A 17161-nucleotide genomic window follows, 5' to 3' on the forward strand; every position below is an offset into this window, starting at 1 on the left:
GAGGACAGAGAGAAACGAGTTATCGATAGAAGGGGGTAGAGGATGGGACCGAGACACCAACAGTGTAGGGTGAGAGTACGTGGAGACCATGTGACAAGGCCCCAAGTGTGGATTGGACCAAGTTTAGGAGGGAACAGAAGAAATAAGAGAGCTGATTTGTTCCTTTGCAGACACAGGTCTGGTCAGAGCTTGGGAGGTATATTTCCACCTGGAAAGGAAGATTTTTTGGGGGGGGGAAGTGGGGGAGAGGGACATAGAGCAGCGCAGAGGGACTGCACCCGCAGCCCTGGAGAGTTAGGGTCTCAAGGTGCTTGGGAAGGGAGACAACTTACCCTCTAGGTAGTTCCGGGCAATAAACTTGAGGATTTCATCCAGACCAATGACAGGCAGTGAGATCTTGAGGACCATCAGCCATTGGGTTACATCCAATGCCCGCAGTTTGAAAATCATCTGTGGATGGGCCCAAAGTGAGTGACATCCTGTGATGCTATCCCTAGTCTGGCTGCTAAGGGATCCCAGGAGGAAGGACAGAAAACAACTACATTCTTGCATAGGACCCAGGGCTGAGACCAACATCTCCATCTAGTCCCCATGTTCTCTTCACCCCCTTGATAGCCCTATGATCCTTAAATGAACCCCAGCCCAAGGATCTAAGTCCAAGGGAAAGTAGATTAATTGTGACTTCAGGGCACAGGCCTTTCTCACCGGTAGGGGATCGACGTAAAGGATAAGGAAATGGAGAGACATGGAAAGGCAAATGGAGCCAACGAGCCAGATGTTCACCCAGGGGGGCATCCGAATTAGGGACTGGTTCTCTGAGAGGCTGAAGCAGGAAGACAGTAGCAAGGGCGGTGGTGGGGAAAAGAACAGGGAAGGCAGAGAAACAATTCAGAAAAATGGGGACAAGGAGGAAAATGTCCAGGGAAAAGGGCGATGTGGTGAAGGGACTTCAAAGGAGCAGCATCCTCACCTGTTGAGAGCATTGCACATCTCAATGGTGACCAGCACAGATAAGGCCATGGTCATGGGCTCAGGGGCTTCGAAGACCTCACAGTCCACACCATCAAAGTGAGTATTGTCCTCTGTGCACTTCATGAAGTGAGTCTGTAAAGTGAAGTAAGGATCAGAGTTGGGCACTGGAGATAATTTCCTTACTGCTGCCTCAGAACACCCCTCTTTCTGATTCACATGGTACAGTCTCCCCTATATAATTCGCTGGGCCTGCCACCTTTCCTTAGTCATCTCCTGGGGAACCAGCCCATCCAACAGCTAGCCATTCCCCTCCTCCCTCCTCACCAGCTGGCTGTAGGTGACACGAGGCCCATCTTCTGCATACATGAACCACCAAGCTGCTGCGCCTACTGTGGCTGCACCCACATAACCTAGAGGGAAAGGAAGAGACAGAAAAGGAAGGTTACAGAAAGGGATGGGTCACCAGACTAGGGGGAGATAAGTCAAAAGAGAGAGAGATAAATGGCTGAAGATTCAGAAGCCCAGAGGTGGGCCATATGGGAAGAAACAGGAGCTAGAAACTGGGAATTGGCAGAATTCCCTAGCAGAAGTGGAGTTAAGCTTTATGGGACAGAGAAGTTCTCAGGAGGAGTTGCTGACAAAGGATTGGGAACTGGTGGTGAGGGCGAAAAGATACAGTCATAGGAGCAGGGATCCTCACCCCCAATAGCCATGTAGCGGAAGAAGAGCCAGCCACTAATGAGGGGCTCCTTGGGGCTTCTTGGGGGACGGTCCATGATGTCTAGATCTGGAGGGTTGAAGCCCAGGGCTGTGGCTGGAAGCCCATCAGTCACCAGATTGACCCACAACAGTTGTACAGGGATCAGGGCTTCAGGCAGTCCCAAGGCTGCCGTCAGGAAGATACTGCAGGAGAAGGGAAAGGGGGTGGTGGAATTCAGTCGCTCTGATTACCAGGCCTCTTCTGAGAAGAGGAGGACTCCCCTCTCTTTCCCCAGCTCCTGGCCCTCCCCCCTCCCCCTCACCAAACTAGCTCACCAGACAACCTCCCCAACGTTGGAGGAAATGAGGTATCGGATAAACTGCTTCATGTTGTTGTAAATAGCCCTGCCTTCCTCTACGGCGGCCACGATGGTGGAGAAGTTGTCATCTGCCAGCACCATCTCCGATGCAGTCTTGGCCACAGCAGTACCAGAGCCCATGGCAATACCAATCTCAGCCTTCTTCAGAGCTGGGGCATCATTCACACCATCTCCCGTCTGTAGGGTGAGGAGATGCGTGTGTATCCAGAGAAACCCAGAACTGACCAGCTTCAGACAGCCCACACGCCACTCTTATCCAACTGTTTTATACGTCCCACTTCACTGTCCTCACCAAATCCACCCTGTTCCTCGTGCCAGTCCCTCACTCTCATTCTAGCTTTCTCCGTTCCCATGGCTCTTCGGTGCACCCCCATCACTGTAGTCTCATCAGAGGATCTGAGAGCCCTTTATTGTACCTCCCCCCAGGTCCCTGTCCCCTCTCCATACCTCCCCACTCTGCCCCCCTCAAGTCCTCACCATTGCAGTGATCTCATCGAAGGACTGCAGGTACTCAACGATCTTAGACTTGTGGGAAGGTTCCACGCGGGCAAAGCAGCAGGCCCGGCGACAGGCTTCCCGCTGCTCTCCCAAGGGCAGATCATCAAATTCCCGGCCTGTATAGGCTCGGCCTGTCACCTCCTCATTCTCCCCAAAGATACCAATACGTCGGCAGATGGCGATAGCTGTGCCCTTGTTGTCACCTGTGATCATGATGACTCGGATTCCCGCATCACGGCACAACTGGATAGAGCCTGTGACCTCCTTGCGGGGTGGATCCAACATCCCCACTACCCCGACAAATGTCAGATCGATCTGAGAAGACAGAACAAAGGGATTCTGAGCTTAGACAGAAACGTAGGGGGAAATGGAGATGGGAAGTGATTCAGGACAGCCATGGGGAAGAGAGTACCCCATCCTAACAAGTCCATCTGAGGAATGGTTGGGTGGAAAACTAGCACACCTTCCAGAGAACCCAGATTTGCCGGGGGGGGGGGGGCAAGGTGAGCATGAGGATGGGAAAACAGAGGGGATGAGAGGTGTGACATAGGGACACAAAAGTGAAACAGAAATGTCACTCACCTCCAACTCTGTGCTTTTAATAATGACTCAGAGGGTGGGTCAAACCAGGAGAAAGGTGAAACAGTGTAGGATTGGGGGGGGCAGTCACTCTCTAACTCACCTCATATTCCATGAACTTGGAAGAATCATCTAGAAACATCTCCTCGCGCCTGGGTGGAGCGTCCCGGGTGGCCAGGGCCAAGCATCGGAGGGTATCCCGGCCTGTGCCCCACTCCTTGATCACAGTCAGGATTCTGTCCTTCACTGCCATTGTTAGTGGCACCCTTGTTGTGCCAACCCGCACGTAATTACAACGGTCAATGACCCCCTCAGGAGCACCCTAAAAGAAAAGAAATAGACCTTAGAAACCTCTGCTCTTCCTCAAGAACGTGAAAGAGTATGAAGAGTATAAAAAAACAGCTCTGCCTACCCCTACAAAAGGACAGGAGAACAGTTGGGCATTTGGTAACAGAAGGGGGAGGGCCTTTCCTGGGGCCCAGGGAGCAGTTAATAGTACCACTCTGGGTTCTAACCTTGACAAACATCTTGTTTCCCACGACAGCCCGGGAAGACTTGGCTGGGGAACAATAGACAGACATGGACTTCCTGTCACGGGAAAATTCCAAGGTGAATTCCTTCTTCATCAGCTGACGGATCACCTGGAAAAGTGCAGGGGAGAAGAGGTTGGGTTTGAGTTCACACGGAGGTTAGACATAGACTGGTTAGGGTGGAGTGGGGAGGAAGAGGATGAGACAGCATCATGAAATCAGGTCTATTACATTCCACACCACAGAAGACCACAGCCCAGTAGTGTTAGTGTAGAACTAAGTTTGGTCCTTCATATAGGGATTTTCTTCAGTGTAGAGAATTTCCTCTCCCAGTCCTAGGGGTTTGTCTGAAGCACCCAGAGAAGTTAAGTGACTTTTGAGAGGAACACTACCAAGTTTCAAAGGTAGGATTTGAAGCCACAGCTTTCTGATTCTAAGCCCTGCACTCAACCACTAGGCAATGATGCCTATGCAGATAGGATAAAGAGGGGAAAAAAAGTCCTTCACTGTATCAGCTTCATGTCTCATTTAGAGCATAGCATAAACAGGCTAGATCAGGCCCAGAGAAGTGCCATAAAAATGCCTTAACAAGTTAAGAATATGACCTAAGAGTAAAAGTAAAAGGAAATGAGATTATTCAGCCCAGAAGTAGGAAGTGATTTGGGAAATAATGGTCCTCCTGCCAAACATTATAAAGAATGGAAACCAACTGAGGCAGTTAGGTGGCACAGTGGATATAGCTCCGGCCTTAGAGTCAGAAGGACCCAAGTTCAAATCCAGCCTCAGACACTTGACACTTACTAGCTGTGACCTTGGGCAAGTCACTTAACCCCAACTGCTTCACAAAAAAAAAAAAAAGAAAGGAAAGAAAAAAACAAAAAACAAGAATGGAAACCAACTGTTTATCTCCACGAGAAAATGGTCTTTCAAATGTACTATGAAGGGCAGAAAGGGGTCAGAAACAATCATGGTAGCTCATATTTATGTGTCCTCTAAGGTTTACAAAATGCTCTCCTCACAATGACCCTGTTGGGGTAGACAAATATTATTATTCCTAATTTAAAGAATGACTGCACATGGAGTTAAGTACTGGAGCTAGAATTCAAACTCAATTGTGACTTAAGTTTTGTGTCCTTCCTAATGCCCAACCCCCCATGGTTGAGGGGAGCCTCTTAGACTCACCGAGTTGCAGGCATTGGCCCTCTCCACCTTGGAGAGACTTCTCACATCTGTGTTGAAAACATTCATCTTCTCCACCAGGGTGGTGAGTGCTGTCTCTGTAGCCTCCCCGACCTTCTCATAAACACCTTTGGCCTGATGTGAGTAGAAGTAACAGTAGAAATGGTTAGAGAATGTTTTCCATTCCCCAGATACCCATCTTCTCCTCCACACACACACACACACACACACACACACGTAGGAGAACAAATACAACTCCTATTAATAATGCTTAGAGAGAGAGAGAAAAGGGAGATGGAAACCTACCATTTTCTCCCATCCCACCCCAAACCAGGAAAGGATTCAGCTTCTCCCACTTTTTCCTCGGATTTCCCTTTGTCCTGGCTGGAGGGCAATCACTGAGTGGGAGTTTGGCTTGAGACCTGAAGTTATTCACGGTCCTCACCTCATTGAAGTCCAAGGAGGAGTCATTGCAGAGGGCGCAGATGGTGGCCAGCTCCACCAGCCCATCGTATTGACCTGCCTGCACTGGCTTATCGTTCTTCAAGCTGTGGGGGGTTGGGGGGGAGCATGAAGGGGAAGACAGAGAGAAAGGGAAAGGCAGGTAAGGACAGGGAAGGGGTGGATTGGAAAAGCAGTGAACAGGTGGTCAGAAAGGGATAGTAAAGAAAAGTGGTGGGTAACCCATGGAACATGGGATGGGGAAGGCAGGAGAGAATAAGTCTGGAGGGGAAGGGAAGGAGAAGACAAAAATAGCAGAGGAAGGTAAAAGAAACAGCGATTGAATGTAGGACCCAGAGAGAGAGAGAGAGATGCTAGTCAAAAGGGTTATATAGAAGAAAGACAAGGCTGAACGAGAAAGGGAAAATCTGGAGGGTGGGGAGGGATATCTTGGCCACTTACACTTCACCTTCAGGGGCATAAGTGGAACCAGTGATGGTAAATTCATTCAGAGAGCAGAGATCCCCATCGATCTTATCAATGACAAACATCTGCAGGAGGGAAAAGGGGAGACAGAAAGGTTAAGAAAGAGCCTCCCTCAGATCTGACTAGGCAACCAAGGCTGGATACAGTTGGCAAGATGGGTAACCTTCACTATCTAGACAGGTATCTAATCCTTGGCATCTCCCTTCTCTCTAAATGCCCTAAGCTCACTCCTAGAATTAGACATACAACAAAGACGTTAGTTGTCAGTATTAAGGGAAGGCTAATTTTTCTAACTTCTCCCCTCTCCCATATTTCCCAGACTAATGGTGGCATGAGCAGGCATCGAGCATGCCTCTGCTTTTAGCTCACCTCAATCCTCCCCCACCAAATTTCCCTCAAGCTTTCCTTACACTCTATAATCAGGGCAAGGATGGAGTCTTATTTATAACAGTGAGTATTCTAAAGTTAACATCAGTCTATTCTGTTTTGAAGCTGAGCCAGGGAGTGGCCTGTCTGGGAGGCAGTGAGAGCAGCTGGGTTGAGCAGGAAGAGCCCTCTCCTTCTATGAGGTGAACACAGAGAAAGGGCGACCTCAGTCAACTCTGCACACCCAGTATCAGTTCCACCTTCAGTTAATGCTCTTTCAAGGCCGAAATAAGTGGTTGTAAGTAATAAGGGGCGAAGTGGGGGGAGTGCTAGTCTGACACCTTACCCCACCCTGACCACGGGTTAACTCCACTCCCAGAACCCACAGGAGTTCCGTCCACTGACCTTACAGACAGACATCTGATTGGTGGTGAGGGTGCCCGTCTTGTCAGAACAGATGACTGAGGTGCAGCCCAGAGTTTCCACAGAGGGCAGGCTCCTCACAATTGCATTCTTTTTTGCCATCCGACGGGTGCCCAGGGCCAGACAGGTGGTGATCACAGCCGGCAGACCTGGAGGTCAGATGTGGGGGTAAGGAGTGAGTAGAGTCCCTAGAAGGGGCAGTCATTAGAGATGATAGGAAAATAGAGGGCCTGCTGTGGTGCCATCCCAGGTACATCATGGTACTCTGGAAAGAAGTGATCGTGTTAAGACACGACCAGACAATGAGACAAATCGGGCTCATCAGGGAACAGATGACATTCTTCCATTTAGGGCCAGGTGGGGGCGCAGAGGGAACAGCTAAGGGACAGAACTCAGTAGGCAGGACAGACAGCAGGCAGACAGGGTGATGGGGAAGCAAAGGGGACGTAAAGGAGGTTTCTCACACCTTCGGGAATGGCCGCCACAGCCAACGCCACAGCTATCTTAAAGTAGTAGATGGCACCACGAATCCAGGAGCCCCCGTGGACAGGGTCGTTGAAGTGGCCAATGTTGATGAGCCAGACGGCCACGCAGATCAAGGAGATGACCTTAGACAGCTGCTCCCCAAACTCATCCAGTTTCTGTTGCAGGGGTGTCTTGTCCTGCTCTGTGGCTGCCATCTGGTCCCGAATTTTCCCAATCTCTGTGCTCACTCCAGTGGTTGCCACAATACCTACTGCCTTTCCTGCTGCAATGTTGGTGCCCTGGGAGGTGGGGACCAGACACAGGTAAATCAGGTCAGGGGGACAGCACCATCTTCCATTCCCCACAGAGGCCTCTGGTCTCACTGGGAAGATGGGCATACTCTGGGCAGGACTGGTGAGGCTTCTCTAACCTTCACCCTGACACAATTCCCTCCTCTCCTACCACCTCCCACACTCCAGAGGGACAGTCCTGGCCCACTCCTCCTCCGATGCCAATGTGCAATAGCTGAGCCTGAGGAGCTCACCGAGAAAAGCATATTCTTCTTGTCCTGGTTGACAGCTCGTGGGTCAGGGACAGGTTCTGTGTGCTTAATGACAGATACAGACTCACCTAAAGAGAAGGGGCAGGAGAGTTAACCTGATTCTGTTTCATCCTTCTGGTTTTACATTGCTCCTCTCCTCCTTGGAGTAAGCCTACTCCAAGAAACATCATTCTGTCAGCGCTCCCTCATTAAGCTCAAATGGCTCCAGGAATTAAGAAACTTGTCTTTTTCCCAAGGACTCCCACTTGTTTTCCGTTACTAAGGGATGGGTCAGGGTTCAAAAGGGCTAGGTTGAATCATACTCTGGTAGGAGACACCCGTGCTTAAGTCCTGGACTCCCTCGGCCTAAAGAGGGACTCCCACCAATCCCCTGCCCTTCCTCCTCCGTGGAGAAAGAAGTTGGACAAGGTTCAACTCTAAGGTTCCTTCCAGCTCTAAAAGTCTATGAGAAACAGGGTATTATTTCCCAAACAATTTGTCAGGGTCCTTTGAAGTATAACAACATCCTGGCTTTCCTCCATGCCAGTTTTTGAAGTGAGGAGAGAAATAGATATTTTAGAGAAAGAAGACAGGATGAAGTCAAAATATCTTCACAGAGTATAATGAGGTTTGGAGTGGGGGATTTGAATGTAAGGATAGATGGATTGAGGGCAGGTGAGGAGAGAACACTCCCTCCTACTCCCCACACCTCTCATGTAGCCCAATAGATCCCCAGATGTCTCAAACTGGAAAAGTTTGGAAAACATCGAAACAAAGGACAGTGGCCACCAGAAACCCTGAGAAGGACCTAGTCATTTGTCATTTTCCCCTATCCTGAGGATCTCTATCCCTCCATATTTCCAAGATTTTATCTTCCACCTTCTCCCTTTCCCATTCAAAGACCTCTCACCTAGGCCGCCTCTCACCTGTCAGGATGGACTGGTCAACCCGAAGGGTAGTGGATTTGATGGACAGGATACGGATATCTGCAGGAACTTTGTCACCCACTGTGGAGGGAAGGAAAAAAGTCAGTTGGAGGGAAAAGCTTGTTTCTTTACTCCTGGAAACTGTGGGAGGAACAAGAGGAGAAAGAAAGATATATCTAGGGACAAAAGGATAACTTATTGGTAACAAGATGCATAAAGAGAAGCTGAAATAGTGCACTACGAACGAAATCCAGGCTACGTTTGTAGCTAGGATAAGAAATATTTGACAAAAAAAAATTTTGTACTAAATATCTCTGATAAGGGTCTGAAATCCAAGGTATATAAGAAACTATCACAAACATATAAGACCAAGAACCATTCTCCAGTGGTCAAAGGAGATGAACAACATTTCCCCCCAAAAAACTGGAAACGATGAAAAACCATATAGAAAATTGTTCGAAATCACTCATAATAAAAGAGATGTGAATCAAAACAATTCTGAAGGTTCACCTCATACCCAGCACATTGGTATGGATGATTAAAGATGTGAATGGTCAATTTTTGAAGTATTATAGAAAGTTACCCTATTGACAGAGGGAGGAATTGGTCCAACCATTGTGGAAAGCAATTTGGAATTATGCTAAGAAAGTGACTAGAATTTCTATATCCTACTATGCCCACAATGTAAAGCAGAAAGACATCAAAAATAAGAAGAAAGATCTCATTTATACACAAATGTTGACAGTAGCATCTTTTTTTTTGGTAGTAGCAAAGAACTGAAAATGAAATAGGTGCCTATTAATTGGGCAACTAAATTATAACTAATAACTAAATTATAGTACATTCATGTTATGGAATATTACTGAAGTATAAGAAACAGTGAATATGTACAGTGACTACAACCATGTGAATGGAAAGAACAAAAAAAGAAAGCAAGCTTCGTAATTATACAGACTGAACTTGGCCCTGAAGAAATTGTATGAGAATATGCTTTCTTCCCTTCTTTGCAGATGTGTAGTCCTGTGTGTGCAGTGTATCTGACCTAGGACTTGTTGATGTGTTTTAACTTTGATGAATTGCTTTTTTCCCCCCATATTTAACTTTTAATTTTACATTGTGAGAGTTGGTTCTCTGAAAGAGGGAAGGATGAGGATCACATTCAAAAATGTCAATTATATAAAAGCAGAGGATAGGAACACTATGTGTGTGTTTGTGTATATATATATTATATATATATATATATATATAATGTATATTTCTTAATAAGGAAGCAGTATGCTAAGAGGACCTGAGGATGGAGAGGCAGAAAAGGTCAAAGAAAGAAATGAGAGGGAGAGAGGAAATGTAGCCAAGTAAAAGAAGGAAGAAACAAAAGGTAAACATGAGAGAAACAGGTGAGCTTGAAAGAGAAGCTGGAGAAAGGAGGGAGAAACAGTCATGAAAGAGGGAAGGCGAGACAAGGCTAAGAAAAACTTGAAGGAATGGGGAAAAATCAGACAAGACAAGATAAAGTTAAGGAGAGCAGAAGGAGAATAGTAAAGAGAGGAAGAGAAATGGCATGCCAGGAAATGAAGTGAGGGGGGAAAGTCAGATAAACTCATCACTTTCCCACTTCTGTGCCCTCCCCACCGGTCTTTGAAATTCAATTCCCACTCAACAAAGGCCACTTCTTCCAGGAAGTCTTCCCTGAACCTTCCACTTGGAAACAACATTCCTCCTCAGATTGCAGGTAGAATTTGGTTTTGAACCTCTTTAATAGTGGTCTAGTCTATGTCTTACCTTCCTACTAGAGTTTTACAGGGGTCTTAATCTTGGGTCCCTGAACTTAAAAAAAAAATTGATACAACAATTTCAAATATTTGTTTTCTTTGTAATCTTGTGTATTTTATTTTATGCATTTAAAAATATCATCATGAGAAGGGGTCTATAGGTTTCACCAGACTGCTGAAGGGATCCATAATACAAAAGAGGTTTTTCTGTCTGTGAGTTTCATAAGGACTAGAATTATGTCTTCAAATTTCCCCACTGCCTAACACAATGCTCCACATGTGCACACAGTGGTGATTAATATTTGCTAAATAACTGACTGACCGAAAGAATGTGGGGCAGATTAACAATGAGAGAGCAAATCATATGACTACGAGCGGACAAGTTAGGGAAACAAGACCACCTAATGAGGTTGGGGAAGGAAAAAAATGGAAAAAATTAAGCTAATGAAAGAGCAAGTTGGGATAAAGAAAACAGGAGAAACTGAGGTAAGGAAGGAAGATGGGGAAAGAGAAAGCAAGACAGAAAAATGGTGGAAGGAGGTGAAAGAAGAAAAAGAAAAAGGAGAGAGATGCACATACACAGATTGGGAACAGAGAACGTAGACTCAGAAGTAGGAAAGACCCATGAGTATATCAATTAATACTAGGAATTCAGTGCTGAACAGAGAGAGGTCATGCTGTGGCATGACCTCTCTAATTTAAGGACCTTTCAGGGAACAGAAAAACACTCTCTGGGACCCCAGCCTAACAAATTCGACCCTTCTGGATGGTCCTGGGGGGAAGGGTACACCCTTACTCTCCTTCCTTCCTTCCATTACTGGAGGGCAGGAAACCCACCCCAGTCATCCCTGGGACCACCCATCCTGAGGACAGAGGATACAAGGGAGGGAAGAGGCTGGCTGATGTCGGGACACCCTGTTACCCTAGCCAGGCAGTATTTATAGATAGTCATGGCCCTGGCTCCAAACTATGCTGCCGCTGTGTTGGGGCACAGGAGGGAAATCCTCAGCACCCACCTCTCCGCTTGGCTCCCCTCCCCAGAATCACCATACTCTCATAGCGGGGTACTGGTACAGGGAGAGCATTTATATATATCAGAGGGGCCTTAGGGATGGAGGGAAGCCCTGGGCAGAAGTGCAAATATAAAAACCGCTGAAGGGGACAAAACCCTCGTAATCTTAGCCGCCTGGCCCCCACCCCTCTCCCCAGTTAGGCATTAAGTGTCCCTCGGTTTCTAGGAGGCGGGGACACTCTTCAAACTCCCTCCCAACCCACAACCCTCCACCCCTCCCCAACACCAGGTCTCGTGCTCTCTCGGTCGCCCATATTTTCCATACATGGCCGGGGGCTTGATCTCTCTGCCACCCACGCTCCTTCCCCTCTGAGACTCCTCAAGGGCACTGAGAGGTCAAGATTTATAGCTGACGAAGCTTGGGGTGGGGGAAGGAGGGAGAAGCTAAGCAAGGGGTGGGGGTGATGGGGCCCATTGGCAGGGCCCTGGGTACACCTGTTGCTAACAAGTGCCGGGTGAGGGAAGGGGAGGGGGGGGCAGGGGGTTCTGCTTTCAGCAACAGGGACAGGACTAGCTGTTCCTGTTGAGACTCTAGAAGGGGGCAGCTGCTGGGGGGCGCTGATGAGGGGGAGAAGACTGAATGCCCTGGGGTGACCTCCTTTGGAGTCTGGGAAGGAGGAGCTAAGACTTTTCTACCTCTCCCTCCCAACCTCCTTGCACCTCAACTCCTCCATCATAACCTTTCAACACTGACACCCAGCTCATTCAGACACACACACAGATGAACAAATTCTCTCTGTACATACATGCATGCACATGCAACCCATAAGACTCCCCCATTCCCTTCCTCTCCTCTCTTCCAGTCTCAGGATGTAGAACTCACCAGCCACCTCCACGATGTCTCCAGGGACGATCTCCCGGGCCTTAATCCGCTGCACAGACTTTCTGTCAGCCCTGTACACTTTGCCCATCTCAGGCTCATACTCTTTAAGAGCTTCAATGGCATTCTCTGCATTACGCTCCTGCAAGGGAGACAGCATGGGAAAGAAAGGGTGATCAGCAGGCACCTTAACAGGGAGGAAAGGATTGTAGAGTCTCAAGCAGGAAAGGAGAGTCAAGTAGGCAGCTGCAGGGGGTGGGGAACGGGAGTCAGGGAAGAAAAATGGGTCCTTGAAAGATTAGGGTAGCCTATAGAAGGAGAAAAGTTACAGAGGTTTAACTGTGAGGGGGTATCCTTAATGTTATCTAGGGAAAATAGAGAAATAACAGAGCAGTGGTACTAGTATTAGTATTTGCAGGCTGCTGGGATAGAATAGAAGATGGAGAAACGTGTATGAGGATGGAAAGAAATGTTGATGGGGAATGGTGGCAGAGACAGAAAGTGAACGAGGAGCGAAAGGTAGAGAAAAGAAACAGCCAAGGGCCAGGGGAAGGTCAGAAAATAGGGGAAAGGAAAAATGGGCAGGAAGAAACAGGGTCTTTGGTGGTTGGGTGTGAGAAACTAGAATGGGAGGAAAGATACCTGCAGGCACCAGCAAGAAAGGAAACATAAAATGAGTGAGTCAGAAAGTGTTGGGATAAGGGAATGTTAAGGAGAGGAGAGCAAAAAGCCAGGGTGACCCATTAAAGGAGACAAAATAAAGAGGAATAAAGAAACTCAGTACAGGGTACCACACACAAGGGGTGAGAGGGAGTGATCCTGACCTGCCAAACCCCCACAATGGCATTGGCAATGAGGATGAGGAGGATAACGAAGGGCTCAACAAAAGCTGTGATGGTCTCCTCACCTTCCTCAAACCAGGCCAGCACCTGTGGGAGGGAGACAGAGTCCATGAGACTGCCCCAGAGAAGGGCGGGAAGGGGAAGCAGTTCATTAAATGCATACCACCAGCAGTCCCTGTGGTGGAAGGAGGGATGCAGATGCATATTCACACTTACAACCATCCAGAGGGCTGCTGGCCACATTCATACACATCAGTGTGTGCTCACGTCCATCCCTCCCATGCAGACACAGGCAGTGGGGAGCCCACAGAATAATAACTCACAGTCATGTAGCTTTTAAAGGTTTAAAGCACTTTCCTTATATGAACTGGGAGAGGTAAGTAGACATTACAATTATTATTATCCCTATTTTACAGCTGAGGAAACTTGAGGCTCTGTGGGTTTAAATAATTTTGCTTGTGGTTCTACTAGTGTCTTGAGGCTGGATTTGAATCCAGGTCTCTTGACTCCAAATCCAGTAAGTCTAACATTGTTAACACTATGCTTCTCAAAACAGACAGACGCACACACACACACACACACACACACACACACACACACACACATGCACAAGCATAAGGATGGATGATTTATTTCAGGTCTCTTTCTCTACAAGCTTGGGTTTGATTTTCTGTTCTGCAGAGACCACCCAAACTCCCCAGTCACTCTTTCCCCACAAAACTGTTTTGCAAAACACTCTACCCATTTGAACAGGCACTGCGACCCACCCCGCTGCCTGAGCCCTCCCTCCCAACCCCAGCCCAGGGTTTAGGGGAGGAGGGGGGCTCCAATTTCAAGAGAGCTGTGAGGAGATAGGATTACCGGGCCTCGTGCACACACACCCGGCCCCAGCTGTTTTCCCTGCCCAGTGACAGCTCCAGCAAATGTCAAGATACAAACTTGAGAGGGGAAAAGAAGGGCCCTGACAGCCAAGAAGAAAGGGAATAAGGGTGAGGAGGCAAAGGGACCTGGAGGACGAATTTCCAGAGGGCTGAAGGGATGATCAGTGAGCATGAGAGGGAGGGAGGAGCTGCTGCAAGGCTGGGGAAGGAAGATGAGATGTGACCCCAACCGGGCATGTGGTGGAGGGCTGTAGGGCAGGGGGGAGCCGGAAGCTAGAGCGAAGGGAGAAATGGGGAGGGGTGGGGGAGAACCGGGGAACGGTAGGATGAGGAAGGAGATGCCCAGGGTGAGGGCAGGAGGGCTGGAGAATTGTTTCAAAGAGGAAAGAGATCGAGGCTGGAGGGACTGCAAGGGCAGGGCTTTTGCAGATTAATTAGGAGACGTAGAGAGACCTGGGGGCTGCGGGAGCCACGTGAGGGGAGCTAGACCCTCCCCTGGGGTGTAGACCCTGGCTAAAAGTGGAGAGGAAGAGAAGCTAGGGGTCAGTCTTTTGGAAAATGAGGGCTGGGGAAGCTGGGAAGAAAGGATCCAGGCTGGGAGCCAGAGCGCGACCGAAGGCAGCGAGCCGCTCATTCCGCGACCGGCGCTCCCCGGTTCCCCGCTGGCCCAATCAGCGTGGAAGGATGGGGACTCCCTAGAAGCCCCAGCCTCCCAAGGCTGGGGAACCCGGGCCCCAGAGCATGCCGGGAGTGGTGCTAGCTAATCAGTCTGTCCTGCCGACCCGGGAGGGGGCTGAGTTATTGTTATTATTATTATTATTATTATTTTTAATTGCCATCACCTTTTAAGAGGCAGGCAGTGTGAGGTGTCAAATTCGCGTTCCGGAGAGTTTCCCCAGGGTAAGCAGCCCGAGTCCAAGGGGAGGGGAGGCACTCTCAGTCCCCCACCTCACCCCCTGTCTGCAACCCCACCATCTGTCTCTGTTCCTCCCCATGGGTTCCTGAGCAGACCCTCAGGCTTCCCTCAAGCCTGCCCCGACCCTGTGGTTGATGATGAGTCTCGGTTTCCAACGCTAAGCTGAGCGCCCCTCCCTCCTTCCATCATCTTCCATCCTCCTGATACAAAACCTCAGCGTGAGCCAGTGCTATGAATCTATCATTATTTATATAATATACTTCTTCAGTACATGTTATGATATTGATGAAAATAATAACACATCCCTGTATAAGATTTGCATAGCATTTTTCTCTCAACAATTGTTATCACAATTTTTGAGAGAAGGAAACAGGATTTGAGAGGGAAAGGAATTCCGGAACCAGTCCTTCCCTAGCTTCTCCCTCAACCCCAATTCTTTGTCACCTCATGGAAAGCACCCCTCCTCCCATGGTCCCCCAACCTTCTTCCCCTGTTGTTCGTGCCATTTGCAGCACTTACAAAAGATATGCAGGCAGCCAGGAGAAGAATCCGAACGAGGAGGTCTTCAAACTGCTCTATCACCAGCTCCCACAGGGACTTGCCTGGGAGAGAAAGGCAGGGGAAGGGAGATTGCCACATCCAGGTAGCAATGAGCAGAGACAGAAATGCTGGATGCTTGGGATTAGGGATAGAGAAGAAAACAGCTAAGAGATGTGGGGTAACAAAGAGAGAGGGGCCTGAATCCGGGGCCTGGAGAAATTAAAGTTTCCAGCCCTGAGCAACTCCTTATCCTAAGGAGCAAGAGACAGACCTCAGTGGGGGAAGAGCAGAAACTGGGCTTACACCTCTCTCTAGACAAGGGTGACATTCCTTCTTTTTTTGTATTTTTTTGCGGGGGAGTAGGGGGAGTGGTGGTGAGAAAAGGATGGACAGTGTACTAGGGCAGAAATAAGAAGCTCTTCCCGTCCGGTGGATTTTAATCACTGACGAAAGGACTTTAAGGGCGAAGGCCTGTAGACCAAAAGGAGTGGGGCAGAAAGAGAGGCTTGGGGGGAGGGGGGTAAGAGAAGGGGAGGGAGAAATACAGGATTATTTGACTTACCTTCTTCTGCAGGGAGTTCTGGAATAGGATTGGGAGAGAAGAGAATAAAACAATTCATTTAGGACACAGTCTCTTCTGCCCAACATTTCCTCCATTCCCATAATATCATGGCCAAAGTGAAATGATTAGGCCACAGAAAGTGCGACAAGCTATAGACGATCAGAACCTTGGAGATGCTACCCCACCAATTCCCACTTCCCTTCCAGAATTCAGTTGTGCTACAACTGAGCTTTCCCCCCAGAATCTGTAGGGTAAAGGGACCTTACTGAGGAAGGGATAGTCAGCTCCAATTCCAAATACTCACCATTGGGTCCATATTTCTCTAGATGTCTTTTAACTTGGTCAGGGCTGAGGCCAGAGTTCTCATTCACCCCAAAATAGGCCAGGCATTCTTCTGTGGTCTTGGAGTGTGCGGCCTCCATCTTGCTCCCTTCCTGGGGGCCAGGGGCCGGTGCGTTCTTTCCAGGGGGTCTCTTTTACACGTGGGGGATTTCCTCCTTAGTCTCTCCACCTGCTTATCTCTGTCTCTCTTCAGCCCCCCAATGGGCTTGTTTCCCCTTCACGTAACTCTGACCCCCGTCCAACCTACAGCAGCCGGCCACCCCCCCAACCCCCAGCTGGCCCTTATGAGTGAGTTGAGGGGGTGCCCAACCCCCCCACCAGGCCCAGGATTGGCTGGCTAAGACCCTAACAGGAGGGGCCAGGAGAGGTATTTTTGCTGACAGAGGGGGAACAGTGGGGCTGCAGCCTGAGATGTCACTCATAAGGCCAGAGTGGCCCCTGCCCCAGGAAAAGAGGGGGCAGGGGGAGGCTGAGACTATCTGTCTCCTATGTTTCTCATCTTCCCCCCAACTTCCCCTGCCTCCTCTCTCCATGAAATTCTAGCTTCCTCAATCCAATCTTATTCTTTTCCTTTACAACCCCCTTTCAGCCCTTCCATCCTTTCCCCCCTCTCCCTCCATTTGTTCCCTCTACCACTATTCCCACCTGGACAGCTCAGCCTGTCCCTACTGCCCCATAACTTTCAGCATCTTCTCCATCCTAATGAAATAAAGGAGGAAACACAAAGAGACTGGAACCAAGAGGTCAAGTGAAAGGGCCAGGGAAATCTAAGACAAAACTAGAAGGGAGATTGTCTATTGTGGGATAGGAGAGAGCAACTCTAGAGGGGCAAGTGGAAATGAGGAGGGGAGAGGGTCAAAGGGACAGGGCAGAAGGTGGTAACCCTACCCCAGGGAGGGGGGCAGCAGGAGACATCAACATGGGATTTAGTG

At 48.9% G+C, this 17161-nt stretch overlaps 1 protein-coding gene across 2 annotated transcripts in view; it reads right to left on the minus strand.

Moving 5' to 3' along the window:
- ATP2A1 (ATPase sarcoplasmic/endoplasmic reticulum Ca2+ transporting 1) overlaps positions 1-16460 on the minus strand; it is a 16973-nt gene extending 513 nt beyond the window's left edge. The window contains exons 1-21 of one of the 2 annotated variants that reach the window (XM_027862821.1): positions 16192-16460; positions 15888-15905; positions 15305-15387; positions 12971-13075; positions 12150-12288; positions 8486-8566; positions 7563-7648; positions 7020-7317; positions 6536-6702; positions 5741-5829; positions 5283-5385; positions 4841-4972; positions 3644-3769; positions 3232-3450; positions 2529-2864; positions 2008-2228; positions 1673-1875; positions 1297-1382; positions 971-1104; positions 706-823; positions 333-450 (exon numbers count right to left, since the gene is read on the minus strand). In XM_027862821.1, the coding sequence (XP_027718622.1) occupies positions 333-450; positions 706-823; positions 971-1104; positions 1297-1382; positions 1673-1875; positions 2008-2228; positions 2529-2864; positions 3232-3450; positions 3644-3769; positions 4841-4972; positions 5283-5385; positions 5741-5829; positions 6536-6702; positions 7020-7317; positions 7563-7648; positions 8486-8566; positions 12150-12288; positions 12971-13075; positions 15305-15387; positions 15888-15905; positions 16192-16309 (2980 nt within the window). In that variant the 5' untranslated portion in view covers positions 16310-16460. Of the gene's footprint in view, positions 1-332; positions 451-705; positions 824-970; positions 1105-1296; positions 1383-1672; positions 1876-2007; positions 2229-2528; positions 2865-3231; positions 3451-3643; positions 3770-4840; positions 4973-5282; positions 5386-5740; positions 5830-6535; positions 6703-7019; positions 7318-7562; positions 7649-8485; positions 8567-12149; positions 12289-12970; positions 13076-15304; positions 15388-15887; positions 15906-16191 lie in introns of those variants that run through there. The other variant, XM_027862823.1, reaches the window with a different exon arrangement.
- Between the last annotated feature and the right edge of the window lie 701 nt (positions 16461-17161).

The sequence above is a fragment of the Vombatus ursinus genome, unplaced genomic scaffold (genome assembly GCF_900497805.2).
Source record: "Vombatus ursinus unplaced genomic scaffold, bare-nosed wombat genome assembly UNPS02014770.1, whole genome shotgun sequence".
NCBI classification, from domain to species: domain Eukaryota; kingdom Metazoa; phylum Chordata; class Mammalia; order Diprotodontia; family Vombatidae; genus Vombatus; species Vombatus ursinus.